Source organism: Ammospiza caudacuta, chromosome 11 (genome assembly GCF_027887145.1).
Source record: "Ammospiza caudacuta isolate bAmmCau1 chromosome 11, bAmmCau1.pri, whole genome shotgun sequence".
Classification (NCBI taxonomy): domain Eukaryota; kingdom Metazoa; phylum Chordata; class Aves; order Passeriformes; family Passerellidae; genus Ammospiza; species Ammospiza caudacuta.
This window is the reverse complement of record NC_080603.1, coordinates 20,982,941-21,007,504: the sequence shown is the minus strand read 5'-3', so window position 1 is coordinate 21,007,504 and position 24,564 is coordinate 20,982,941. Positions and strand designations below refer to the sequence as shown.

Sequence of the window (24,564 nt, the reverse complement as noted above, 5' to 3'; positions counted from 1 at the left end):
TGTGTGGAATAGTGCTGTCATTTCACTCCAAATTTCTGCTTTATCATGGTCTGTAATTCCTCATACTCAGAAATTTCTCCTGCTGCTCAGCAAAGAAGTTTGTTTTCCTCACGTGTAAGGACTTCGCATAGAAATGTGACTTTTAGGACTCTGGTAGATGCAAGAGGCTGAAAAAGAAGACTGAGGGGTGACAACTTTTTATAGGATCCCGGGACCAGCAACTGGAGCAGAGGTAAGAGGTAAATATGCTGGCCTCAGTGACACTTCTTGACATAGTAGGGGACATGTTCCATGCTGAGTGATAAGAAATGTAGAGATGGTTCAGCTTCTGAAGTCTAAACTTAATGATCTGTTTTGGTTTCTCTTCTATCGCAGATGTCCCTTGTGACCATGGCAACCCAAGCCACGCTGTTCACACCACTTGTGGTAACTGGGAGAGGTGGGAGAGGTGGAGAGTGGCTCCCTGTAGAAGCTAGCCAGCTCTGTTCACAGTTTCCAGGAGTTTCCTGTGTGGGATTTGTGCCTGGCTGTTGCAGGCTGTTTGTGGGAGGCAGTGTTGGATACCTGATGAGTTCCCACCCTCTGCTCCCCCTCACTGAAGTGGGGAGTTGCACCTTTGTGTCCCTCAGGTGTACAAGCCTTACCCAAATAAGAGCAGCACTGACAGCCTGTAAAATTACTGAAATGCTGTAAAATCATTGAAAACAGTTACTGCATGACTGACAGCTGTTTGGAGTGGGTGATTATGTTTTCAGATGTCTTTAGCAGTGATTTTTGAGCAGTTTTGCATGTGGATTTGGTACTGATGCTTTTCTCCCATTGCCTTTGGCTTTAGGACAGCAGTGCTGTGTTCCTGATCTGGAGCACACAACCAAAGGTTTTCCTGCTGCTGCTGCTTTGTCAGTGCCTTTGAGCAAAAAGAACTAAACTAGCAAAAAGAACTAAACTAGCAAAAAGAACTAAACTAGCTTTAATATCTCCAGCAGAACACACCAGTGTCAAGAGCCCACAGTTAATTTTGTCCTAAACTAAGGTTTAGTGTGGTTTGTGTGTCTGTTCCCTTTTGTTCCTTGGTGGAAGGTTCTGGTTAAAGCCATAGGTTTTTGCCAGTTGTTTTTTTCTGACAGAGCTTTCCTTCTGCAGGCAAACCATGGCTGTGTGTTCTGTTTGTTTTCTGGAGCAGCCCCATCTTTCCATGGTCCTGTGCTGCCACTGTCCCAGCCCCTGCTTGGCTGCCAGCTTTCCTGTCCACAGCAGCGCACAGGAATTTTTGTCCCTTGTGTCTGTGCTGATGTTGGTGTCTCACAGCAGAAACACAGAGCAGGAATGACATCAGCCTTGTCAGCACTTTCACCTCATCCCGTGGAGGACAGAACTGGGAAATGCTGAGAGCCAGCTCCTACAGTGGTATGTGGGAAATTGCCTGAGTAGGGATTTCAGTCACTGCATGTTGGCTTTGCTTTTCATAAAGGTTGGTTTCTGATATTATTACTTCTGTTTTAATTATTGCACAGCCTTCAGGAAAAATTCTTATCTTCTTTTTTCCCATTTTCCTCATATGGGCTGTATGTGCAGAACCCTTTGGGCCAGGCCTCAGCTGGTATAAATTCCAGTTGTAAGTATAATTGAGCAACATGTCAAAATAAAAATCAATTCTAAAAATAACTCTGCCTCAGAGAAACAATGAATTTAGGAAAAATGAGAACAAAAGCATATTCTGAACTTAACTTTTAAGCAGAGAAGTATGTTCAATTGGTAAACAATAGAATAGAATACCTCATTGAAAAAATCCTTTCAGTTGGAGACTTAGATCCCTCTTTTCAGTTTAAGTAATTGAAGTCAAGACCCTTTCAAGTTGAAAAGAGATTTTGATATATTTGAAGCCACAGACAAAGTTTATTTTTAAAACATATTTAAAAATTGCACAGTTATAAATACAATTAATAAATACAATTTAATATGTGGAAAAGAACCCAAGGAAGGCATGCTTCCATTACAGTACAAAAATACTACATTAAGTGTGGTGCTTTGCAAATAGTCATCTATGACCTTAATAAATTTAACACATCCAGTATGCACATCATTCTTTTTTGAGGAAATAGATAATTTTGAACAGCAGTGCAGGGAAACACCAAATTAAAGCATCAGTAAACTATAGTCTGTGTTTAATATTATACACAGCTGATAATGCACGAAGCATACAGAGGCAGAGTTACCTGTGGTAAGAAACTGACCTTGTACCCAGTAAGTTCTTACATTCAGATGCTGAATCTGGGTCAGTGTGAGCCTTGGTAAGGGAATGTAAACATTCAGGTGTGGGGCTGAGCTCCCACCCGGGCAGTGCTGCCCAGCCCTGCCCTGCACTGCCCCACGGACCCAGGGAGCTCTGCAAGGCTGTGCAGCAGCAGCAGGGCTCTCCAGATGGCCCAGGTGAAAGGATCTGCCAACCCTGGAATCACTTCTTTCCTCTATGTTGGCTTAAAAATAAAGCCAAAAGAACTGATGCAAGATTGCAAAGGTTTTCAAACAGTTTACAGCATATAGAAGAAGCCACACAGAATGCCTCTCAAAACTATATAGTTTTATTTTACTCTAGATATGTTATACTCTGATATATAAAATATATTTATAAATTTTTTTTTTATTTTCCTGAATTTACAATAGCTTACTGATATTAAAAAGGCTATTTAAATTAAAGGTTCAGCCAATGTCAATGGCATTCTGTAAATGTAGAAGGGGAAAAGAGATCAAAGCACATCAAGTCTTGACCATGCAAGCTTGCTCAATGGGCTGTCACATATTGCAAGCATTTGTAAAGTTACAGCATATTGTAGGAAAATTTAGATTCCTTCTGTCTCTTTACCTTGCCTAAAACCTGTTACTTTGTGGGCTGAGGCTCTGAAGCTTCCCATGGATTCTCTGACATGCCTATTTTTCATTTTCCTACCTTTGTTCAAAGTGTCAGTGATCTCTTCATGCATGGCACTCCTGTTCTCACTGATTTATTTCACCAGTCCAAAAATCAGTAGAACCATAATGAAGGAATCTGATTCTAGCCTAGGTAAGGTTTGAATAGTAGATAATACTGTATTGCATATCCACCATTTTTTTTCACAACGTGCAGTGCATTTTGTCTTACCATTTTTGTGAATACTTGGTATATTATTAACATTTATTACATAGATTCACTGTACAGACTGCTAAGCTGACAACACTGGTGACCAGAAATCACATTTTTTCAACTGTGCAGGTAATTCATGCGAAAATAACTAAGATGTTTTGTTTTGCAGATGCAAGTTTGGGCAAAAGAGATCTACAACCAATTTATGCTCTGCTCCATTTCTCACTGGCTCCAGCAGACAATGATTGAGGCCTCAGGCTCTGGCTGTACCAGTGAGGACAGCTGTTGTTATTTCTGCCATGGAGTGCTCTGTGGATATTCCTAGGATAGCTGGCTCTTCTGTGGTTGAGACTAGAGGTGAAAATGTGAAAATCCAAACAACCCAGCTTCACTGTGAAAGCTGTGCAGATTTAGCTTTTTAATTCTTGAGAGGGTCCTGCTCTCAGGACTAAAAAGCAGGACTAAAATATGTCTGCAAAAGCTGCTATACAGATGTCTGTTATTAATTAAACACTTGGAGCAACAGTGAAACGCACAACACAAAGTGAATTCTAAAGAGGGGATTTTAAAAGGGCTCTGTGTTTGGTCTAACCTATTACAGGTAATATGAACAACTCAGATATGAGTCTGGCAGACGCAAAGGACTTGTAAAATGTTCCACAGATGATGTGAATCAATAGTTTAGGAATAGCCTATGTGTGAGCCTTCTGCATGCATTCTCTAAACACCTGCTCAGGTAGCGTTGCTGCATGCTGGGGGTTAATATTGCAGAGTGGTTACTGGTTAATGCAGTTGCATGCAATATTGTCACATGAGCTTTTGTGTCATTTGAATCTCCCCCTCGATGTTTTTACAAGTGCTGTGATTTGTCAGATCATAAGGAAACGCCACTAGACACAGGTATGTTTATGTAGGTGCCTAAAAGTCAGATTGGTTCTTCAAGCTGACATAAAGCAGCCTGTGGCCACCAGGCTCCTGTGTCATCCCAGTTCAAAGAGGTCAGGCAGCCAAGAACCCTTTGCCTTCATGGCAAAGCCTCACTCCCTGCACAGTCTCTGGGATTCCTGCTCTGCACCTGCAGTGGTACCAGAGCCAGCCCTCTCCTGCAACTCCTGCATGTGAACTGGTCATGCAAAGTGCAGACTCCAGGCTTCCGGGTTCAGCAGCTTGATGGATCAGGCTTCTAGGTCATAACTATTCCTAAAGTTTGCAGAGGACAAGGACAGTCCCAAGCTGGGGTTAGGAAAACTTAGGAAATTTTTTTTTTTTTTAATTGCATGAAATATAAAGTAGAAAAAAAAAAGTTCGTTCAAAAACTTGGAATCAGTTGCCTGGCAGTGATCAATCACCTCTGGAAAAAGAGAGGAGTAACAAGAAAGGGAAAGAGGAGTGGGACATGGTGATACACCATTGCAGCACTCTAACTGGGCCTCACCTCATGGATGCTCCACAGCATCCTGAAATGCCTGAGTCTCTCCTCTGCTGAAATCAGCTGTTTCTGTGTGAAGCTGCTTCCCTAGACCTGAGCAACCTTGTGTTTGTGTCACCTTCCTGCCCAGGGGAGGGTGACCTGGCCCCTGCAGTGGGAGGCAGTGATTGCCCCCTGCTCCCAGGGAGTGCTAGGAATGCTGCTCCCATCTTCCTTCCCTCCTTGCACACCTGGGCAGGTCAGGGATGGCAGGAGGCTTTGGCTTGGTCGAGCTCCCAGGGAGTGCTGAGAACAGGACCCAGATTTGCTGTCTCTCACTCTCAGGCTCAATCTGCTACTGTTCAGCACCCGCCTTATTTATCTTTATCCCACCTCATGCTTGGTTAGAAGCACAAGGATATGAATTTTCTATTCAGGTTGTTAATATGCTGCAGCCTCCTCACGTTTCCCATTGCTGTTTCAGGCAAATATACAGACTTGTCCTGAATATTTAAGGAAAGCCAAGAGGAGGCCAGATCAAAGCTGTCTCTAATCCTGCCTGCTGCACTGGCAGTGCTTGGCAGAGGGGGGCTGAAGGAGGATGATAAAGCCCAGGATCCCAAGGAATGCCCAGAAGTCCCAAAAGTTGCTGGGCTTGACCTGTTAGAGTGAGGTGAGCTCAGTCTCCGGGCACTGCCCCACAGCGACCAGAGCTGTGTGAGATGTGCCCCTGTCCCCTCTCATCTGCCCTGCTTTAGCCTCTGTCAGTGGCACACAGGCTAACTACAGCAGAGAGAGCAGCTGGGATCAGAGCTGGGATGGGCTGGGGGCTCAGCCTGCCTGGAGGGCACAGTCCAGCCCTGCTGAGCTGTCTCAAGGTTACACACACAGCTCCTGCCAGTCCCATGGCTGTGGACATGTGTCAGCAGATAAATGCAGTTTTCAGCAGTGCATCCCAGGATAAACCAAGAGCTACCTCCTTAGTCTGTTCTTTTTGGAGAGGATCGGACTTGCATAACATTTTCCTAATGATTTCTGTGTTACTCATCCACAGGCTGGAGGAGATGTTTAGTGAACTGCCACAAGAATCAAATACCCCTTGTCATTCTGACTCTGAGAAATACTTTTTTCTTGTTGTTGTTAATTTCAAAGATACAAAAATAAAGTCCCTGAACAGCTAATTCCTCTGCATAAGCACTGATTATCCTACACCCCAGCACAAAGGATATCCTAGAAGAAGTTGTGTGATGGCAGGGCATCAAGCAAAACCTAAGCACATATGCCTTTGCTTTACAGCCTCTCCTCAAAGCTGCCTCCCTTCTCTCTTATCACTTCCCAGATTCAATTGCACTGCACCTTCTGCTCTGCCTTATCAATAAAGAGCTGTCATCACACATCGCTGTCAAAGCAAAAGAGCAAACTGTTGTCAGCAGATATGCACACAGCAGCCCACTTAGCCAAAGTGACATTCCCAGCACTCCCATCCTCAGAGAAAACTGCAGGAATCAGTTATGAAACACCTGATAGGTAAACAGAAATATATGTGTAAATAAGGAATTAATACAGCACTCTCAAAAAATTTTGGTGGCTGTTTTGTCATCTCTACTCAGTGGGAGAGAGTGAAGAGTAAGACTTTTATTTTCCTAATGACAATTATTTGTATTTAACAACCTATAGATGGTGATTAGATGCAGTGATTACACTGTCTTAACATGGAATTTTCCTTCAAGTGGTGGCTCAAAATAACAGACAGCTGCAAGAAACTTTAGGTTTGTACTGGTGAAACTGTCCAACTCCTACAGAGCATCTTTCTCCGTGATCTGTGCAGTTGGATTTCTTTTTTTAGACCTCTGAGCTGGATTTTTCTTCTAATGTTGTTTATAGGAAATGTGCTATTTGTCCCACTTTAACACATTTCCATAGCTACTCTGCAAATTGAATTCCTGATCAACACATCCAATAACACTTTTTATCTTTTGCTATTCAATAAAAATATTTAAAATATCAGCAAATGAAAATCACCTCCTAAAAATCTCTCTGCCTTTTTTGATTGACACATTCACCCTGAGCTAAATGTGTTTGATTGTAGCTGAATCCATCCATTCATCAGGGATTGGTACTGCCCCAACCCTGCTCCCCATTCATCCAGCCAGGGAAAATGAAAATAGTGTGTTTATGCACACATTTGTGAGCAGCCACACATACTGGTGCTATCTGAGGATTTTCTCTGGTACCATGGAGGTCGTGGAGACTTTTGCTGCTGTTTGCCATAACAGCAGGATGGAGCCTTGGTCTCAATCCTACAGGCATTGTACAGACCAGTTTCTTCAGGGAAAGTTTTCCCTTGAGCATGGTCTGCAGGCAGTAACTCCTACAAATATTTTTCTTCATTTGCAACAAAGATCTGTAGCTTTTTATGTTCTGAAATGACATAATTTGCATTCAACATGTATGTGCATGCACATGCATGTATATGTGCAGTACCTGATGGATGCATATAATAATCTTTCTAGCTGTTAATGCAGTTTATACTGTATTTGCATTTTTAAACATAAAAATATTGAGAATCCTCTCATTACATTTCAGGAAATTATATTTGGTCCTCTCTGCCAACAAGGCCATCCTGTACATTCCATTGTTGGTGACTAAAAGAAAAGCATAGCACTATTTTACAAAAAGAAAGATTAAAGTGCATTAAGTACACAGAAAGGTGCAGACCCTGCCATGAGCTCCTTCAGACTGTCCCAGATCAAGGACAGCTGGTTTGAACAGCAACAATTCCAGTGCAAATTGCCTCTTCTGCTGGCAACACCTGGCTTCCCCAAATGTACCTGGCCTCGCCCCATAGCCCTGCATGGACTGTGCTCCTCCTGACACTGCACATGGCTTATGAGCCTGCACAACTGGGCCCAAATTTATCCAGCTACCTTTGGAAGCAAAATATTGATTGCCAGCTAATAAATACATTCAAAACAAAACACATCCCTATACATGTATCTGTTTTCAGAGCTGTGTTAAAAATGGACCTTGGGAAGATTTTTCATCAAAGAAACCAAAGGATAGGGAATCCCCAGTGTGGGGCAAAGTGGTGTCAGCATAGTGCAATGAGCTACTAAGCAGGTTCCTTGGATGCACTGCTTGCCATTCTAAGGTGCAATAACCATTATCTAGGTTTCTTCTTAAGATACTTTTCTTTTTACAGCTGTATGTATATAGAGAGATATAGCTTGCATGGGATGGAGATTCTTCAGAAATTGTTATTTCATCTAGTTCAGGGCTTTGTCCAATTAGCCACAGCTCATTTCAACCCTTTGACTTTGAATTTATTTACACTATTTTTGTGCTTTTGAACTTTCCCTTTATGAATAATGTCTGAAGGAATTCCCCTACTGATCTACAGTCATGATCTTTTGGAAAATGTGGTCATTTGGGGATGAGTAATAAAAAAGTTCTCTGTTTCCTAATACAATTTAATCAATTTGTGAATCCTTTTTATTACGGCTCTAGATTAAAAGCTCTTAAGAGAATGTCTAGATCACCCACATTGGCAGCTTGGAATAGTTCTGGCTGGTCCATCATAGACAGAGCAATCCGAAGTGCTGCCCAAATATTGCCTGATAGAGCAGGGTGAGGAACATTCTGCTGATTCCTGCTTTTCCTTTGCAAACTGAGAGCAGTGAGGAAGTTGCTGACAGCCTCTCTGTACGGAAGAAGAAAAAGAAAAAAGAAACAAGCATTATAATTTGCTTAACAACTACAGGCAAACTTTCTAAAGTTCCATGCCAGGCTTAAATACACTATTTTACAATGTAAAATAATACAATGCGTTGTTCTTGCTTGATTTTCATCAAACAGGAGGGCCTGGCTTGGGGTAACACAAAACTCAGTCTACCCAAACATTTGGGGGCACTGTCTGCATTGCAGCAAACTCCCCCCCTTCATCTTCCCTGTCTCACCCTGACAGCTGGGACCCTGGAATATCATCTTGAATATCACTTTCATTCCTGTAGGATGTCTTTGATGGCCCTACTAGAAGCAGTTTAACTCAAGTTTTCCTTTAAAAGACAGGCTCTTACATTTTCTTTTACAGAGGCTCTTAAGAGCAGGACTATTTTACGTGCAAGAACAATCCCACTGATTATAAGAGTACTTACACATAGAGCTAAAAACCTGCATTTTAGTCCTCTGTAAAATGATATGACAACATTTTACAATAGCTGAGATTATGTAGCTATATTCTGATTATTTTTTTCTTAGATGCCTCCAGCTTGAGAATGAATTTTCCCTTGGCAGTTGTGATGCCTGACTCTTTGTTCGCACATCTTTTATGCTCACCTGTATGCCCCTAGGTTGATGCAGCTTATCCCCAGGTTGTACCTGGACCTGATGAAGCCAGGCTGGATTTCCAGAGCTCTTGTGTAGGCTTCCACAGCTTCTTCACTGCGGTCCCCGTTTGCCAAGGTTGCCCCAAGGCGGTTCCACAAGGTATAGTCCTGGGGAGAAAATGGCTTTTCTACTGTAGGTGTCAAAATCCAGACATAATGTCTCATTTTTGCTTGCAAAGGAAGAGGACTGCATAAAATAGTAGTATTGTATCTTAATTGACAAGGAATGTGAGGCTCTGACTCGTGATCAAAAGCAATTTTATGTATTTAATATCATTAATCAGCACACAGGTAGGAATTGGACATGCATAAATCTGCTCCTAAACAGAAGAATGACCATGTTAATTATGTCTTGTAATTAACATTTCTATTTTGGGTTTTAAAATTTTAATAGCAGAAGTGACATGTCATTAATAATAGCCTGATCCAGACAGGAAAGTGGAAATGGCCTGTAAAGCTAAATTTAAAAAAATGTAAAAGTTAAAAATGTACCTCTGGTCGAACAGTTAAAGCAGCACTAAATGCATCTATTGCTCTGTTAAATTCTCCATTCAGGTGAAAAAGAACCCCAAGTCCTGTCTGCAGGTCAGGGTCTATCATATCACCATTCTGGTGAGCAGCCTCCAGGTACAAATCCTTTACTTCTTCAAGCAATGAGCTAGACAAGGGAAAAACATAACTTACAGTTATCTACAAATATTCCAATGTTGATTGCATAGCCTGAAATGAAAATCTTTGTAGTGGATTTATCAGAAGTGTTAAATTACTAAAATTTGTGAATGAGCTTCTTCATCACGACAAAGGTTTATTTCAGGGTGCTGTTGTAAACTTATGTCTGAAATAAAAAAAGTTCATCTATGAAATGAAGTCAAAGTACAGCCATAAACTCAAGTGGAATGACATGAAGGTTTATTAAAATTATTCAAATTAGATTAATTTCTCAGACATAAAACAGTTGTTTACTGGCAAAAATAGTAGTATTTTTAAGAGGAATACATAAGGGACCAGCCAAGACCCTTGAAGAAAGATGCCAAAACATAAGACTTCTGTGCCCACTGTAGCTTCTTAAAACCTTTGCACTGACAGCACCAGAGGTCAGCAGGATGAAGCCAAAGTAGAATAACACACTTAGCAATTAAGCAGAACCTGCATATTTTATTTTTACTCATATGAAATTATCTTGTCAAGCCAAGACTTGTAAGTGATGAGGGTAAAACATAAGGCCTGTCTTCAAAATGACTAGCAGTGAGATAGCCTGAGTGGTTTGGTTCTCTAAATCATGTTTATGCCTTTAATGACTTTATTATGCATCTCACAGTTCAGAGGTACTTGTTTATGGTTCTCATGAAATCATGATGAGGGGCTGCCAAATCATGATTTTTTTTAATTTAAGATGGCCAAGATAAATCAAATGGCTGTGTTGTCTCTTGATTAGAACCACAACAGCTTTTAAACAAGCAGGTGCCACCTCCCAGTATTTTCAGAGAACCCATGTTGCACTGCAAAATTGCTCATTCCTGGATTCTGCTGGGCTGGGATATGGAAAACAGCAGGAAGTGTGAACAGTAGGAAAACCACACACAGGTAGAGCTGGATAAAGGCTCAGTATGGATATGGAAGCAGCTGAAGGATGAGGGTGCAGGATGTGGGAATAGAAAGGCAGGAGACAGGGATGGAGGAAAGGGATGGGATTTGAAGAGAAACATCCTTTTTAAGCTGTTGTTTGGTTGTGGGGTTTTTTGGCTTTTTTGGTGTTTTTGGTTTTTTTTTTTTAATTTCCAGGGATGGCATAAAAGATAAAGCCTTCAGTCATTAAATCAAATGTTCCCTGTTGGCTTCCCTCTCCTGCTATTAGAGACATGTCTTCCAATATAGAGAACAGGCTGGACTTCTACAGAACAAGGGGGCACAGCAGACACCACCAGTTCTAGGGTTATCATTGGTATTTCCACTGTGAGGATTTCCACTTCATTTACCTTTCATCTGCTGTCTTAGACATCCTCCTTGTCAGTGCTGGGGACCCTTTTTTGCTTCTCACTATGTACTTGTATTTTGGATTTTGCTTTATCCAGTTTCTCAGGGCTTGATAGGCCTCTTGTTGATGGCCAGTGTTGGTGTAACTCACAGCCAGGGCCATCAGGGCTTTCAGGTTGTTTGGCTGCAATTCCAAGCACCTAGGCAGAAAATAAAAAATGCATTGAGATATTTCTGCAGCCAAGCACAATGCTTGAATTGTTCCAAAGTAATCCATGTGAAGAAAATCACAATTATCACTGTTGCTCTTTTGAAAACTGGGGATGAGCAGTTTGGGGTTTTTTTGCTCCTAAATCAGGTAACCCCTTGGATTTCTATCCAGGTAAGCTAATAAGGCACACATAAACAAGTTTGAGTATCCTTAGGAGAAATTACTTCATGGTTATCAGTGCTGATGCAATTGAATATTGCTTCAAATGGAAACTTAAAAACCCATTACAGAAAGATAATAATAATAATGCTGATGTTTTGGAGCTCACATTTTACGTACAAGAATTCTGTGATCTTTACATCTCCATCAACCTAAAAGTGTTGGCAGTTTAGCATTCAGCAGCTGAAGGGAGCTCACTCCAATTAAGAAAACCTCTTCATTAGAGGACAGACTACAGAAAACATGCCAAGTGGCTGGAATGTAAAAAAGGCACTTCATTTGCATCGTGCCTAACTCGTATTTATTAGGCAATGTAACTTTTCTTTCGTGCATGTACTTGAATTACTCCATGAAATATTTCACTTATTTAATAAAACAGAACTATCAATCACTAGTCATCCCTCTGAAGTCACTGGGAGTTTCTATATCTGTCAATGCTCTACTCTGCTGAATAAATGCTTCTCATTCCAAGGTAGGAATGGCATTAAACATCCCCAGGTCTCCAATACCCAGCACTCATCAGACCCCAGGTTTAGGACAGATCTCCCTCTACCTTTGGAGGGCCACGATGGCTGCCTGCTCATTTTCATTTTCTGCCTGTGTAATACCCAGGAACTGCCAGGCCTGCAATAATAATAACAATTTAGTTTGTTACATTTATCCAACTGCAGAGTTACAACCAATATCACTGTTAAACACAGTGGTGAGGAAAAGCAGCAGATATGTCCAGCACTAAACACAGATTTTTCTACAGTGTGCACACCAACAGTCCCAATCAGTGCAGTTCTGAATATCTTTGGGGCTAATAAATATTCATAGTCAATGAATGTATGGGCATTCTGTCAGTGTATAATCACATGCTAATCTCTTAAATTTGAGTTTCTGTACATTTTAAATTTTGCTTCAATTTTATGGAAAATATAGAAGAAGAATTATTTAGTTTTATATTATATATAGGGGTTATTCTAAATATATTATATGTATATTAGATATTAGGGGTTTCTAGGGAGCTTGGGATTCTCTGATTTTTTGAAGTATGCTGTTTAATTTAATGTAGAAGGAGATTCAAAGAGCCCTAGATACACCATAAATATTTTTAACATTTTACAGAAAACAGACTTTAAATATAAACCAGTTGAAAACAGCAACATTGAAGAAATTTATGTAACTTTAAAAATTTTTCAACAGTCTTGTTAAATCAAAAATATTCATCTTTTGATAGCAGTGTTTATAAGACAGTTTGAAAATATCAGGATGTGAAGGGAAGGTTTGAAATACTTCAAACAACAATATTTCAAAACCAGATTCTCATCCAGTGAAGAACTCATTGTTATCTATTTAAAGGCACACACTAATTCATAACCCTTGGAATCCAATGTTTCAGTCAGTCATGCCTGGCACAGGTTTGAGCCCAGAAATCACTCCCTCTCTCCCTGCTGCAGGGAGCTCCCTTTCCCTTAGCCAGGAGAAGGCAGAGCAGTGAATACCTCAGCATCGTTGGGCTCCTGGAGAATTGCAGCCTCCAGGTACAGGATTGTAACAGGCAGGTCACCTTCTTTCATTTTTTTCAGTCCTTCCTCAAAAGCACCAGGCCAGTCTTTGAAGGGATTGTCAGTGTGGAAATAATAACCCTGGAGCAGAGAGATAATGGAGCCGTGGTGAATGGCAAGTTGCAGGGAGTGACAAGTCTAAAAAATGCAGTGACTCACTGCTTTCCAAATGGTGTAAACAACCTTTGCTCTGTGGAAATGGCACCAGCTCCCCCCGTGGGATTTCAATGACAAAAAGTGGAAAAAGTCACATCACCGGGCATTTCTGTTGCTGCTCTTTATTTTTAATTTAGCTCTGCAGTTGTACATAGTGGTGCTTGTGCTGGGCTCTCCATCACAGGCAATGTCAACATCTCACAGTGCCCAAGAGCAGAGCTGAACCTCTGAGCCCAGGACATCCAAAGTGGGGGTAAAGAACACACCAAGCAGCTGAATCCCTGCAGTGCTCATAACCTCACAGCTGCTCAGCTAAAATCCTGAAATCCTCAATTAACCTTCCAGAGACACAACTGTGCTGCAAGCACCTGAGTTTGTTTTAGTATTCCTTGAAGTTTTGCCTTTTTCTCTCATCACTGCAGTGTAAAGGGTGTGTGGTAATATCAGCTGCATAATAGAAATCAAATTAAATATGGAGTGGAAGGAATGAAGAAAGGAGAAGGAATCTCCATAATTTCTATCCTCAACAGTGTTTGAATGTGCCATCCCAGGTATTTTTATTTGGTGCTTTTCCTTAAGTGCTTGATTTCAAAAGTGCTCATAAATCTAGTAGTTACTTTGTGATCCCTTCAGCTGAATTTAGGCTGTGTGCAAGCCTAAACAGATTCCCACTGTGGCAAGGTCTTCCAAATCTGCCCCACCCACGGGCAATTAAAGAGGATGAGCTCTTTGGGGTACAATTATCTTTCATGTCCAAAGAGCTGAGGCTCATCTCAAAGCTGCTCAGGGGAGATGCAATAAAACCCTGGTGTTACCTTCTCAATGGTTGAGATGGTGACTTGTCCTGGTGCTTCCTGGTTCTCTGAAATCCAGTTTCTGCGAGCCATTTCTTCCCACTCTGCTTGCATTTTATCCCAAAACTCTGTGTCAGACTACAAGAAAAGGAGGAAAAGAGAAAATGAACAAAACCCTCCAAACTAAAAGTTTCTTTGTTTTTTTTTTTTTTTAAACAACGTTTGAATTTCTTTCTACCAGTGGTCTGAGTGTCAATTTTGCTGAGCAGTATTAATTCTATAAATAATCACATGGACTGAAATGCTACAGCTCCTGTTTGGAGTTCCAGATAATTAAATCTCATCTCTTATATTGGAATGCATTTTGTCAACAGAGCACTCTTTATCTCAGAGGCAGTGTATGTCCTGTTTGAAGCAGGATTTGCAGCAGCTTACACTACATCTTATTGATGCTAACAGCAAATTGTTACATAAAATTTGAAGGCAATCAATGCTGCAAGTCCTTGGACAAAGAAAAGAAAGAAAAAAAAGGAAAATCAACTAAGTGCATATGCAAAAGAATAACAATAGATAAAACAGCTTGAAAGAGAGCAAGCATTGCTTGCTTTGGTATATTCAGCATAATTTTCAGCTGTGAGAAAGAGAAATGCCAAGCTTAGACAGAGGGTGTTTGTGCAAGGGATGTAATACAAATTGGGCTTTTTGACATAGTGGAGAATTGTATACTCTGCTGAGAAAGGAATCTACAAGAGATCACAGAATCATACAGTCAGATTAATATTCAGCTCAAAGATGAGGGAAAAATGCTCATACAAGAGAAGGAGAAATTATGAAAAACAGATGAGATTTAGGACAAGGAATGAGATTAGCAACAACCAGAAGGAGGGAACAACTGTGGCTACTAGGAAAGGATGCCAAGAAACAGAAATAGAATTATGGAAGGGGAGAAGCCAAATTAAGGTGCTACTTTTTCAGCCTCCACACACTAGTCATGGGACTCTGAGAAGGAGATCCAGAGCAGAGTATTTGCAGAGCACTACCAGCCTTTCCAAAATTCTCCAGTTCCTACAAGGACATGGCCAATGTTTCAGTGAGCTGACAGCACTGGGGGCACAGTTTCTCAGCTTATTTATATCAAAGACAACAGCACAAATATATCTATTTAGATTTAGACAGAACCATTTGAGAGCAAGGTGCTAATCAAAATTAATTGAAGGTTTTGTGAACTGCTCCAGATAGTTTTGTGTGAGGGTTTGTTATAAGGCTGACAGCTTTGGTGCAGCTCCACAGCCAGGCATGACTGGAAAAATAGAGCTTAAAATGTGATTGCATGGCTTGCTGTAAACCTCCTTAGGTGCTGGGGAAAAGGAAAGCAAGCTGTCCTCCATTCAGGAAGAAATTCAGGATTGTCTGAATCATGCAATTATTGGATCTGTGAAGGTTTCTGCTATGTTCCTCTGTGCTAAAGGAAATAAGTTGGGAATCATTCACTCTTGGAGAGGAGATTTCACTCCAGGTAATAGCAGTGAACTGCCCCTGACCACACTGTTACACCACTTCAGAATTTGCTCTCATTCCAGACTTGAAGAAAATACTTTCATATAAAGAGTTGTGAGATTGGACTGAAATGTCCATTTAGGGTTTGAAAAGGCTGGGAGCATGAATCAGATCACTCCCTCTTTAACTCTTAGCAGCCATGACCAGAGGCAATTGAACTCCCAAAAAGATCCTGTTCAACAGATGCCTCCATCAACTGATTCTCGTTCAGCACAAATCTGCCCAGCACGGAAATAAAAATTATGTGATCATGTTTAACTAGCAGTAAATTTGAGATTCAGCATGAGGTAAACATGTGAGAATTTTCCTTTCCTTCAGATAAAAATTAATACAAGTACTGAAAACTAATCAGTAATGGCCTTATTTAGCCAGATTAATTTATAGAAATAATTATATATATAAATATTCATATCTATTATCTATTATCTATTATATCATCATTTATATATATTATATATATATACATTTATATAATTTTTTTTTAAATTAGAATTTTTGCTTGCATTTTTCTGACAAAAAATGCATTCCTTATGAATCAATGGTGTGGAAATATCACATAATATTTCTGTGGTTAGTAAGCAAGTGGATTTAGGTCTTAAATTCAAATTTTGCTGTTTAATTATATATTTATATATTTTATATATATCTATATATTTATATATTTATAAATCTCATAGAAGTTCACTCTATGTAAAACCCCAGTGAATTACTGTGCACTCAAGTAGGCACCCTGAATTTCCATTTACAGAGTCAAAGGAGGGGGGAAATGCAATGAGACCAGCTTTGCTGTAATCTCTCTCAGCTCATCCTGCACTCCCTGGACACAGGACCCAGAGTGACTTTGCAGGGATAAGGGGAGGTTTGGGCCAGGCAGAATTCTGAGGATGTTCAGCACAAGGGGTGTCTGAAACAGCCACAGCAAAGCTGCCCTGAGCACCTGGACCAGGCTCTGACCCAGTGCTGGTACCAATGTCAACGGCAGAGCAATTCAGTGTCCTTGAGGAGGAGAACTGTAAATATTACAATTGTAAATATTGGAAATATTACAGGTTTTGCTGAAGGCCTGTCTATTTCAGCTGCCTTTAGTAGCAATTTTTTCCTTGACTTCAGTGGCAGGAGGGTTAAATTAATATTGAGCCTTTCTGAAACCTGGCTTTGGATCAAGGCTCCTAGGTCTAATTTTAGCTCCATTTGCTACACCACCAGTGCCAATTAACCTCATTTCAATGTTTTTGCCACCTTAAGGCTGGCAAAGTACTTTGGATAAACCAAGAGTTTTCAGCCCAGTTGAACACATTTAACACATTCTCAGATCATCTGCAGCAGTTAAGAGGAATGACAACCAGGAAAATGTTCATACCATCTGACTTCTTCCAAGCAGAAAATTCTGCATTTTGTCAAAAAGGCTATTTTTACTCTTAGTATTTAAAAATATGCTGAAGCAGTTAAACAAATGGGAGGCAAAATATTCCCAGGCTCTTTATTTCCTATGATCCAATGAAAGAGGGCAGGGGAAGTATTTATAAATTTACCTATTGTCATAATTTCTGGAATTTTGCCTGTCCTGTATTGCCAAAAATTAATTTGAAATATAGCTCATTGACCAATTCATGAGCAAGGTTCTGCCATTGTTCGCTGAATTACTGCATTACCATACTCTTTGATGTGAAAAACCCAGTAAGTTAAACTTGTGTGCTTAAATAGGTAAAATTTCCTTAGCTCATATCTTCTTGAAACAAAATCTGAAAATTTTACTGAGGTTTAGAGATAAAAAATGTTTATCAAAGCAAAGATTCCCACTGTGTTTTGAAAGAATATCAAATGAAGTGCATCTGAATGACTCAAGTTCCTGGTTCCTAATTAAACATATGGTTTGGCCAGTTTTAGGCCCATCCAAAGAAATGTCTAAATAGTGAGACAGGAATATTGTAGGTACAGAAAGGATCCAACCAGCACTCATGGGAACCACAAAGCTGATGGTCCTGGAATGTGTTTTCCTAGGCTAGAACAAATTAATCCCATCCTTTTCCTCCTATTGTCACATAATTTAGCTGTAATGTGCTCTGATGCTTCAGAGCAGTACATTATACAGCAGATGGTTCATGTGACATTGTGTTGTAAATAAAATGATGCTGGGAAGGACAGCTCAAAATTTCTTATGCATAAGCTCGCAAAACAGTGTGGCATCTGCAGTTTAATCAGAGAACTGTGGAAGAAGAAAATAGCAAAACAGCTTTTTTTTCCATCTCTGAGAATTCTCAGTTGGAAGTGTTTGTACCTTCTTGCTTTTATTTTTATTTATTCTAATTCATCACCGGTAAGATGGTGGTATAATAAACAATTGTTTTAATGGAATAGAAGTACAGGATGGATCTGAATCCCCATCCTGGCATTTTAAAAAATTCAAAAGTACATATTTTTGGTGAAACAGAGCTAATTATCAGAAGGATTGTGTTCTTATGGAACTTGAGACAAAAAAATCATGAGGCAAAAATCAAAACCAATTTCCAGAGTAACAGAAAAGGTAGCAAGGTCTGCAAGCACCCAAACACAGCAAGGGAGTCTGCCCCCTCTCTAGTAAAAAAGCTATTTTACTCACCACTTTATTCCTTAAAGATTCCCCAATGGCATAGACATCTTTAAACCTTCTTAAGAAAGAATTACCTCACAAATCTTCATTAATCTCAAAGTTTGACATCTTAAAACCATTCCCCAAGCGCTGAGGTGAATACTGGGTGGAGGATAAAGTTTGGTGTCTTCATTTACTGAATTGTTAATTAATTCCTTTCGAACTAGGCCACCAAGAACCTCAGATTTACTTTCTTTTCTTGATCAGTTCTCTGGCTAATCTTCCCACTTGGAGCTTTCCCAACTGAAGAATATTACACAGAAACATCCAAAGCCTAAAAAATGAATTTTTGACCTGTATCTATTCTCTGCTTAAGAAAGAACTAATCTTTCTGAGATGGGCTCCAATTTATTTCAATCACTCCAGCTTTCTTACTACTTCATTTTAGCTAGGATGAAAATTCAGCTCTTTTCAGATGCAAATGGAAATAACTGCTCTGTGAGTTCTTGAAGAATCCTTTCCTTTACATTTTAACTACCTGGCCCAAGGTTCTATTTTAAGCAGAAAGAATAACTTAAGGCTGCCAGCTACAGCTGGGGAAACATTTAATTTAATTCTTTTTAATAGCCATTTTTGAGAGCATTTTAAAGTATTTTAACAACCTGTCTTTGTTGCCTCAGAACGACCTTTTAGTCTGTAGGGTTTTGGGGTTTTTTACAATATATTCTCCTCCTCACTTTACTCTGCACAGTAATTCAATAATGTCTTGTAATCTGTTGTTGGACTCAACTCATTTTTTTACTGTGAGTGTCTGGAAACTCCCCACCACACAAGTTTCTGGCAATTGCAGGAGTTCTGTCATCATTTGCTTAACCACCAGCACTGAGATGTTCAGCATGAGATTCCCTGTGCTGCCTTCCCAGCTCTCAGCCCAGCACATCCCACCCTGAGGATCAGCAAGAAGGAACATCTAAAGCATCTCCAGCAGTGGCAATTTGAGAGCAGTTCCCTCCTTTCCTGCCAGGAGCAAATATGTGTGGGATGTGTGACACCAGAAACATCTCCTGTGCCTCACCAGCAGTTGCTGATGAAGAATTTATTTGATCTGGAAAGAAAAAAATACCTACTGTGCTTGGTTTATGAAAGAGTTAATTTACTGATTTTGTGCATTTTAGCATTGTATGCTGAGACCAGATTTTTTTGTGTGCGCAATATAATCCCAAGAAACCATGGCAGAAACACAAGAAATCCATGGTACCTGCATCTTACCATAGCATATAATGAGAAAAACCTCTACAAATCAGATTAATTACTTCGACAAGAAATCATCTTTCTATTTAGAAGCCAGTATCAGACTTAGGCATAGTTTTGTTTCTCATCAGCCAATATTAGTCTAGAATAGTTCAGCTTTCAACACTGGAATTAGAATGGTCTATAACTAGAGTTAGAAGAGTATTAAACTACATGACTAAAATTTAAATTTAAACTCAAACATCCCTACAGTGTTCTAGATGGTTTGGAGACTAATGAGCCTGCAGTGCTAAAAATGCTAAAAATAACCAGTTTTGAGGAACTAGTTTCACAGCTTCATCCTCTGCACCCTAAGAACTCATTTCAGTGGCTGTTACATAATTTAGCCTGAAATTCTGTCCTTGCTGGAATGGAGCTGTCTTGGCTCTTTGTGGTAATGGGAACCCCTAAGAAGATAATGAAGATAATGATGCTTCAGATCAATTCTTATATCAAATTTTTTGTGAAGTTCTGCTAAAAACCCCGTGTTCTACTTTGTGTTTAGGCAGGATCAATTGGGACTAGTGGTATAGGACAACATACAAGAGATGTTTTAGATGTTGGAAATGTAGAAGTCTGTGAAAAAACCCCAGAAGTGAAATAGGAGAACTATCCAAATACCTCTATCTTCTCAAACCAAATAGATTTACCAGGAAATAAGAATACTCCTGTGCTAAGCATTCTGCCACTGGTTGTAAAAATGTGAAAATGGTGCAGGGTTGGTGCTTCTGCACAGCTCTGCTTTACAGCAGGTAATTGTGCTGTTCATCAGTGATTCTGAGCTCTGGTTGCACAGGGAAACTTGGTTTGTGTCTGGGTGTAAAGAGCTGATGGCACACAATTCCCTCTTTTACTTGTGGTTTGGAATTAGCTACATCTATGGGGCATTCAGCCATTTGCTCTACCAATAAAAATCCAGCTGAAAAACTTGATTATCTCTAATGTTTTTTTATAGCTCCGTGTTTTGGATTTCCTTTTTTAAAAAAAGACAAGTTGCTACTTTAAATTAATAGCTCCAGGAATTGCATCTTTTCTCTGTTTTAAATAATCTAATTCCAAATCTCTCCACTGCTTGTGCTGCAAGATAAAAAAGAAATCTGTAGAACTTCTGCTGAAAATGAAAACAGTAAATGAAATAATACCTCAACAGCTGCCTTTGCTCTTTCAAATTCCTCCTCCAAGGAGTGATTTCTGGAGAGAAGAGGTGTTCCCCAACGCTGCTCCTTACTTGACCGTGCCTAAAAAATAGAAGAATAAATCAGAAAGGGATGATAGACCCTCTGTCACACTTCTGAGTTATTTCCTCAATTGTCTAGAGCCCCAAATAACCTTTTTCTTGGGGAAAACTACTTCTTTCCCTGCATGAATTCCTCTGAATTCTCTTATGCTGTAGCAGAGTTCCCACTTCTCATGGGAAGCAGAGTAATTTATCTTTTGTAGATTTTTCATTTCACTCAAGATGTGTGAAAGATAAAGAGACATACAAGAAAAGGCAATGCAAGGCTTGGACTACAAAAGGAGAGAGCTGACTATTTTGTATAAGACTTTTACCTTCCTTTTTCCTTCTGCACTATGACTGTGGTGATGCTTTCCACTGACTATGAACCAGGAAGAAAACATTTTATTTTCCCTGCATATTTTGTGGTTTTCTTTCAGGTTTTCTTTTGGGATCACATTGGAGAGCCAGGTTTGCCCTGGATATCACTGGAAGGGCAAATCCTTTTCACAATCAGCATTTCTCTTATGTACCATACTATTGGTCAATCCCACTGGAAGCACATAGTAACTTTTTCCCTGTTCTTTTTCTAAAAACAATTTCTTTTTTTTTTTTTTTTACAAAAAGCACTGTACAAAACCAAACAATATTTAAGGATGGCAGAAAAAGCACAAAGTGGCCTAATCGTGCTAAACAAAGCTCTGACTGCTAATCCCTTCCCCAGTGTTTGTCAAGAGGTTAAACTCCTTAGCCACTTGTGTGCCCATGCTTCCAATTGCATTAATTTCCCTGACTATATTTCTGATGACTGTACTTGTAATATCAAATTTCTGTGAACCACACTGCTAAAAGACTAATTTTGATCACATCAGACTCATTGAGATGTCTCTGCAAAAGTTGAAATGGGCTCTGCTGGCATGGAACATCTGACACTCATTTGTCACATGGGATGTATGGTCAAACACATTTCTCTGTGGTTGTACACACATGGATATTTTTCCTAGAAAGATGACATTCATTTGTCAAATGAGCCCTAGGTTTTCTGTTTTGTTCCTGAGGCTTTGGTCTCTCAGTTAGAGAGCAATGAGTGAAATGCACATTGAGTGGATGAAGCACATAAGGTAAGCAAACAACAGTACAACACAATTTCTCTGAGAAGCTCGTGGTGGTGGTGGGCACTGTGAGTGTTCTCCTGTGCTGGCCTCTGGACTCTGCCCTGACAGGAAACAGAGTGAGGGAATGTCCACACCGAGGATCTATTGCTTCTGCTTTCACATCTTCTTCCTCTAGTCCATGTTAATAAAAAACTATTTTCCTTTGGTGAGGGCAGGAAGAGATTTCAGGTTGTCATTGAAAACAAATCAAAACGCAGTTCTATATATAAAACAGTTCCTTTACTGATTAATAAAGCAGAAGAGATAACTGGTTCAGATAATTCATTTGTCAGTGCATCACATGATGGCCTTTGTCTGTCAACACCCATGGAACCAAAATGATGTCTGGAATAAAATTTCTTTGAGAAAGTTGCTTGGGTTTAATTTAAAGTTATCAAGAGACCTTAATGTCATCACTTTGTTTGCAATTTGTTTAACTGCCCTCCTTGTTTCTCTTATTAATATTAATTTCAGTTTCTCTATTACTTCTTTTTTTTTCATACTTTTTAAATACTCCTTATTTTCTCTACAGAAAGATACTGATGATTTTAATCAGGTTTTAGTGATATCAGGACATTTAATAATATAAAAGCATAAAAATATTAAAAATTCTCAATATGAAATATTCAGATTTTAACCTTTTTGTGTCACTTTTACTCTCCCCCTTTATTTTTTATAGCCATCCAGACAACCAAAATGAACCCTTTATTCCAGCACCTGTCTCGCTGCTTCTCTATGCAGAAATCAGGTGATCTCCTGTCTCCCACTAATTATGTTTGCTTCTACAGATTCCTCTTGCCCCAGTACTGCACAGGGAACACTCCTGTTGTTTCAAACTGCTTTCCAGCACAGTGTTGTAAGCAGAGCCTGCATTCTTGCTCTGAAATGTGCGATTTTCCAAGGAATTGTATTGCAATATGTATTTATACAGTTGCCTTGATCACCAGCTCCTTTTTACATATCCCTTATTTTTTTTTTTTTATTCCACTGTTGCATCATATGGAAATTCTCTGAGGAATTTGCTTGCATGTTTATTTTCAGATCAATACAACTGAAGAACATTGTTTGTCTTTGGAATCCCAGAACAATCCCTGTGTGATTACAATTCCTAGTAAATAACTACTGCTCCTGAGCCCTCAGGTTGGCCAGTTTTAATCTGTTTAACAACTGCTTTATTTCACATTGTGTCGTGCCAATTTTACAAGCAGAATATGACATATTAATTCAAAACTCTTGTAGAGTATCACACATCAAGATTTATCAACTCAACCTGTAATCCGATCAAGGAATTAAATTTGTTTTCCTTGACACAGGACTCTATTGATAGGCTCTAATTATGGTCCTGGCCTTTTCATTATTTATGACTTGGCTCCTGCAAACAGTTTGATTACTTCTGCTTTTTACCCATTTGTTTCCAGTGACTGCCACTCCTTGGGTCAAGGACAATGCTGTAAATGAGGATATTCAGATTGAGCTGTACTGCAGAAGGGCAGAGAGAGCTTCTAGGGGCAGCACAGAGGGGAAAGAGGACAAGAAGCAGAGAGTTCCCCTCCTCTGCCACATGGCACTTTGTCCCCACATCATCCCCACAGAAACAGATTTTCCCCTCTATTAAATGTACATTAAAAAACCCATATAAGCTGCATTTGCACAAAGACAATGCAGAGCTGTACTGTGGGCTGTGACACCCTGAAATGAAGAGCCCCTTGAAAAGCCCCAAATTTGCTGCTTTTTGCTGGTCCAGGGAGAGGGGATGGGAGTGGAGGGGCAGCCCTGGAGAGCTGCACAGTCCCAGCAGGTGATGGGATGGGGCAGCCCTGGAGAGCTGAAATATTTTAAATGCACAGGAAAATATTTAAAGAGTTAAAATATGAGCAGACTTTATGCATAGAAAATGGAACATATTATCTTCCTCTGCAGTTTATAATTTTAAGATTAAAAATAACCCTTCAAAATCCCCCTTTCCCCCCAAACACTTTAGGACATCTCAGTACCAATAAAAGCATAAGAAGGAAATTTTCAGAATGGCAAATAAAAGAAAGAACAAGGATACTCTGGGCCAAAGCAGTTTAAAAGTTAATAATATATAAAGTATGATCTGAGTAAATGCTGAGAAGCCACATCCAGTGACAGCCACCAGTAACCACTGCCCATTACAGCCTTCAAACACATTTCTCCCTTGTAGTTCAAAGCTTGTCTTTTGGATTTTGTATTGGCACAAGTGCTGGTAAATAAAGGATTTTCTTAAGAAGATTGCATAATTTTAATGAAAATATGACCTAGTTACTTAGCATTTCACTTTGAGGAGCTAAATCTAACATGTCAAAGATGAGTGATGAGGTGATTGGGAAACTGCTGATGGAAAACTGCAGCAAGTTTGACAAGATGAAATCTTTAGGGTATGGCAGAATGTGTTGCATTTGCAAAGGTTGCCCTTAAATGAGATAGACAAGACCTATAGAGGACAAAGTATGGAAAACATATGCTTTGATAAAAGCCCTAACGTGATTTCCCCTGCAAGCAGATTAAGGATTCAGTCAAGACAGATGAGCCTGAGTGCTGGGAGCTGACAACTCTGACGGTCCAAGTGTGAGCAGGATGAAACAGGCAGTGAACAAAACCACATTTCCCTGTAAGCTACCTAGAATAAGAGCAAATTCTCACTTCAGGTCATTTCTCTGCATTATTAATTTCACATTTTGTTGCTCGAATGGACGACAGGTTTGAAACAAGCAGGTTACGACAAACCGGAACAAAACATGAAATGTACCAAGACAACAGATAAGAAGTTTAGTCTCTGCTTTTTTTTCAAGTTGGCTTATTCAACTTCATGTTTTTTTATTTTGAAGTCATTTTACAAAATATTATGGATACTCAACTAACTGAACTTAAACTGAGTGAAAAATGTGGATTTTTGCTTCTGCAGTTATTCTGGTGGAAGATAAAAAGGAAATAGACCT

The 24,564-nt window shown here is 39.7% G+C and overlaps 1 protein-coding gene across 6 annotated transcripts in view; it reads right to left on the bottom strand.

Moving 5' to 3' along the window:
* Positions 1 to 1,895: 1,895 nt before the first annotated feature.
* The window catches only part of PEX5L (peroxisomal biogenesis factor 5 like), a 39,844-nt gene continuing 17,175 nt past the window's right edge, over positions 1,896 to 24,564 (bottom strand). For 5 of the 6 annotated variants that reach the window (XM_058812037.1, XM_058812038.1, XM_058812034.1 and 2 more), the window contains 8 exons: positions 20,377 to 20,472; positions 13,840 to 13,956; positions 12,806 to 12,949; positions 11,872 to 11,942; positions 10,891 to 11,088; positions 9,407 to 9,572; positions 8,865 to 9,022; positions 1,896 to 8,229 (listed from right to left, as the gene is read on the bottom strand). In XM_058812037.1, coding sequence (XP_058668020.1) covers positions 8,025 to 8,229; positions 8,865 to 9,022; positions 9,407 to 9,572; positions 10,891 to 11,088; positions 11,872 to 11,942; positions 12,806 to 12,949; positions 13,840 to 13,956; positions 20,377 to 20,472 — 1,155 coding nt within the window. In that variant the 3' untranslated portion in view covers positions 1,896 to 8,024. The remainder of the gene's footprint in view (positions 8,230 to 8,864; positions 9,023 to 9,406; positions 9,573 to 10,890; positions 11,089 to 11,871; positions 11,943 to 12,805; positions 12,950 to 13,839; positions 13,957 to 20,376; positions 20,473 to 24,564) is intronic. The other variant, XR_009275150.1, reaches the window with a different exon arrangement.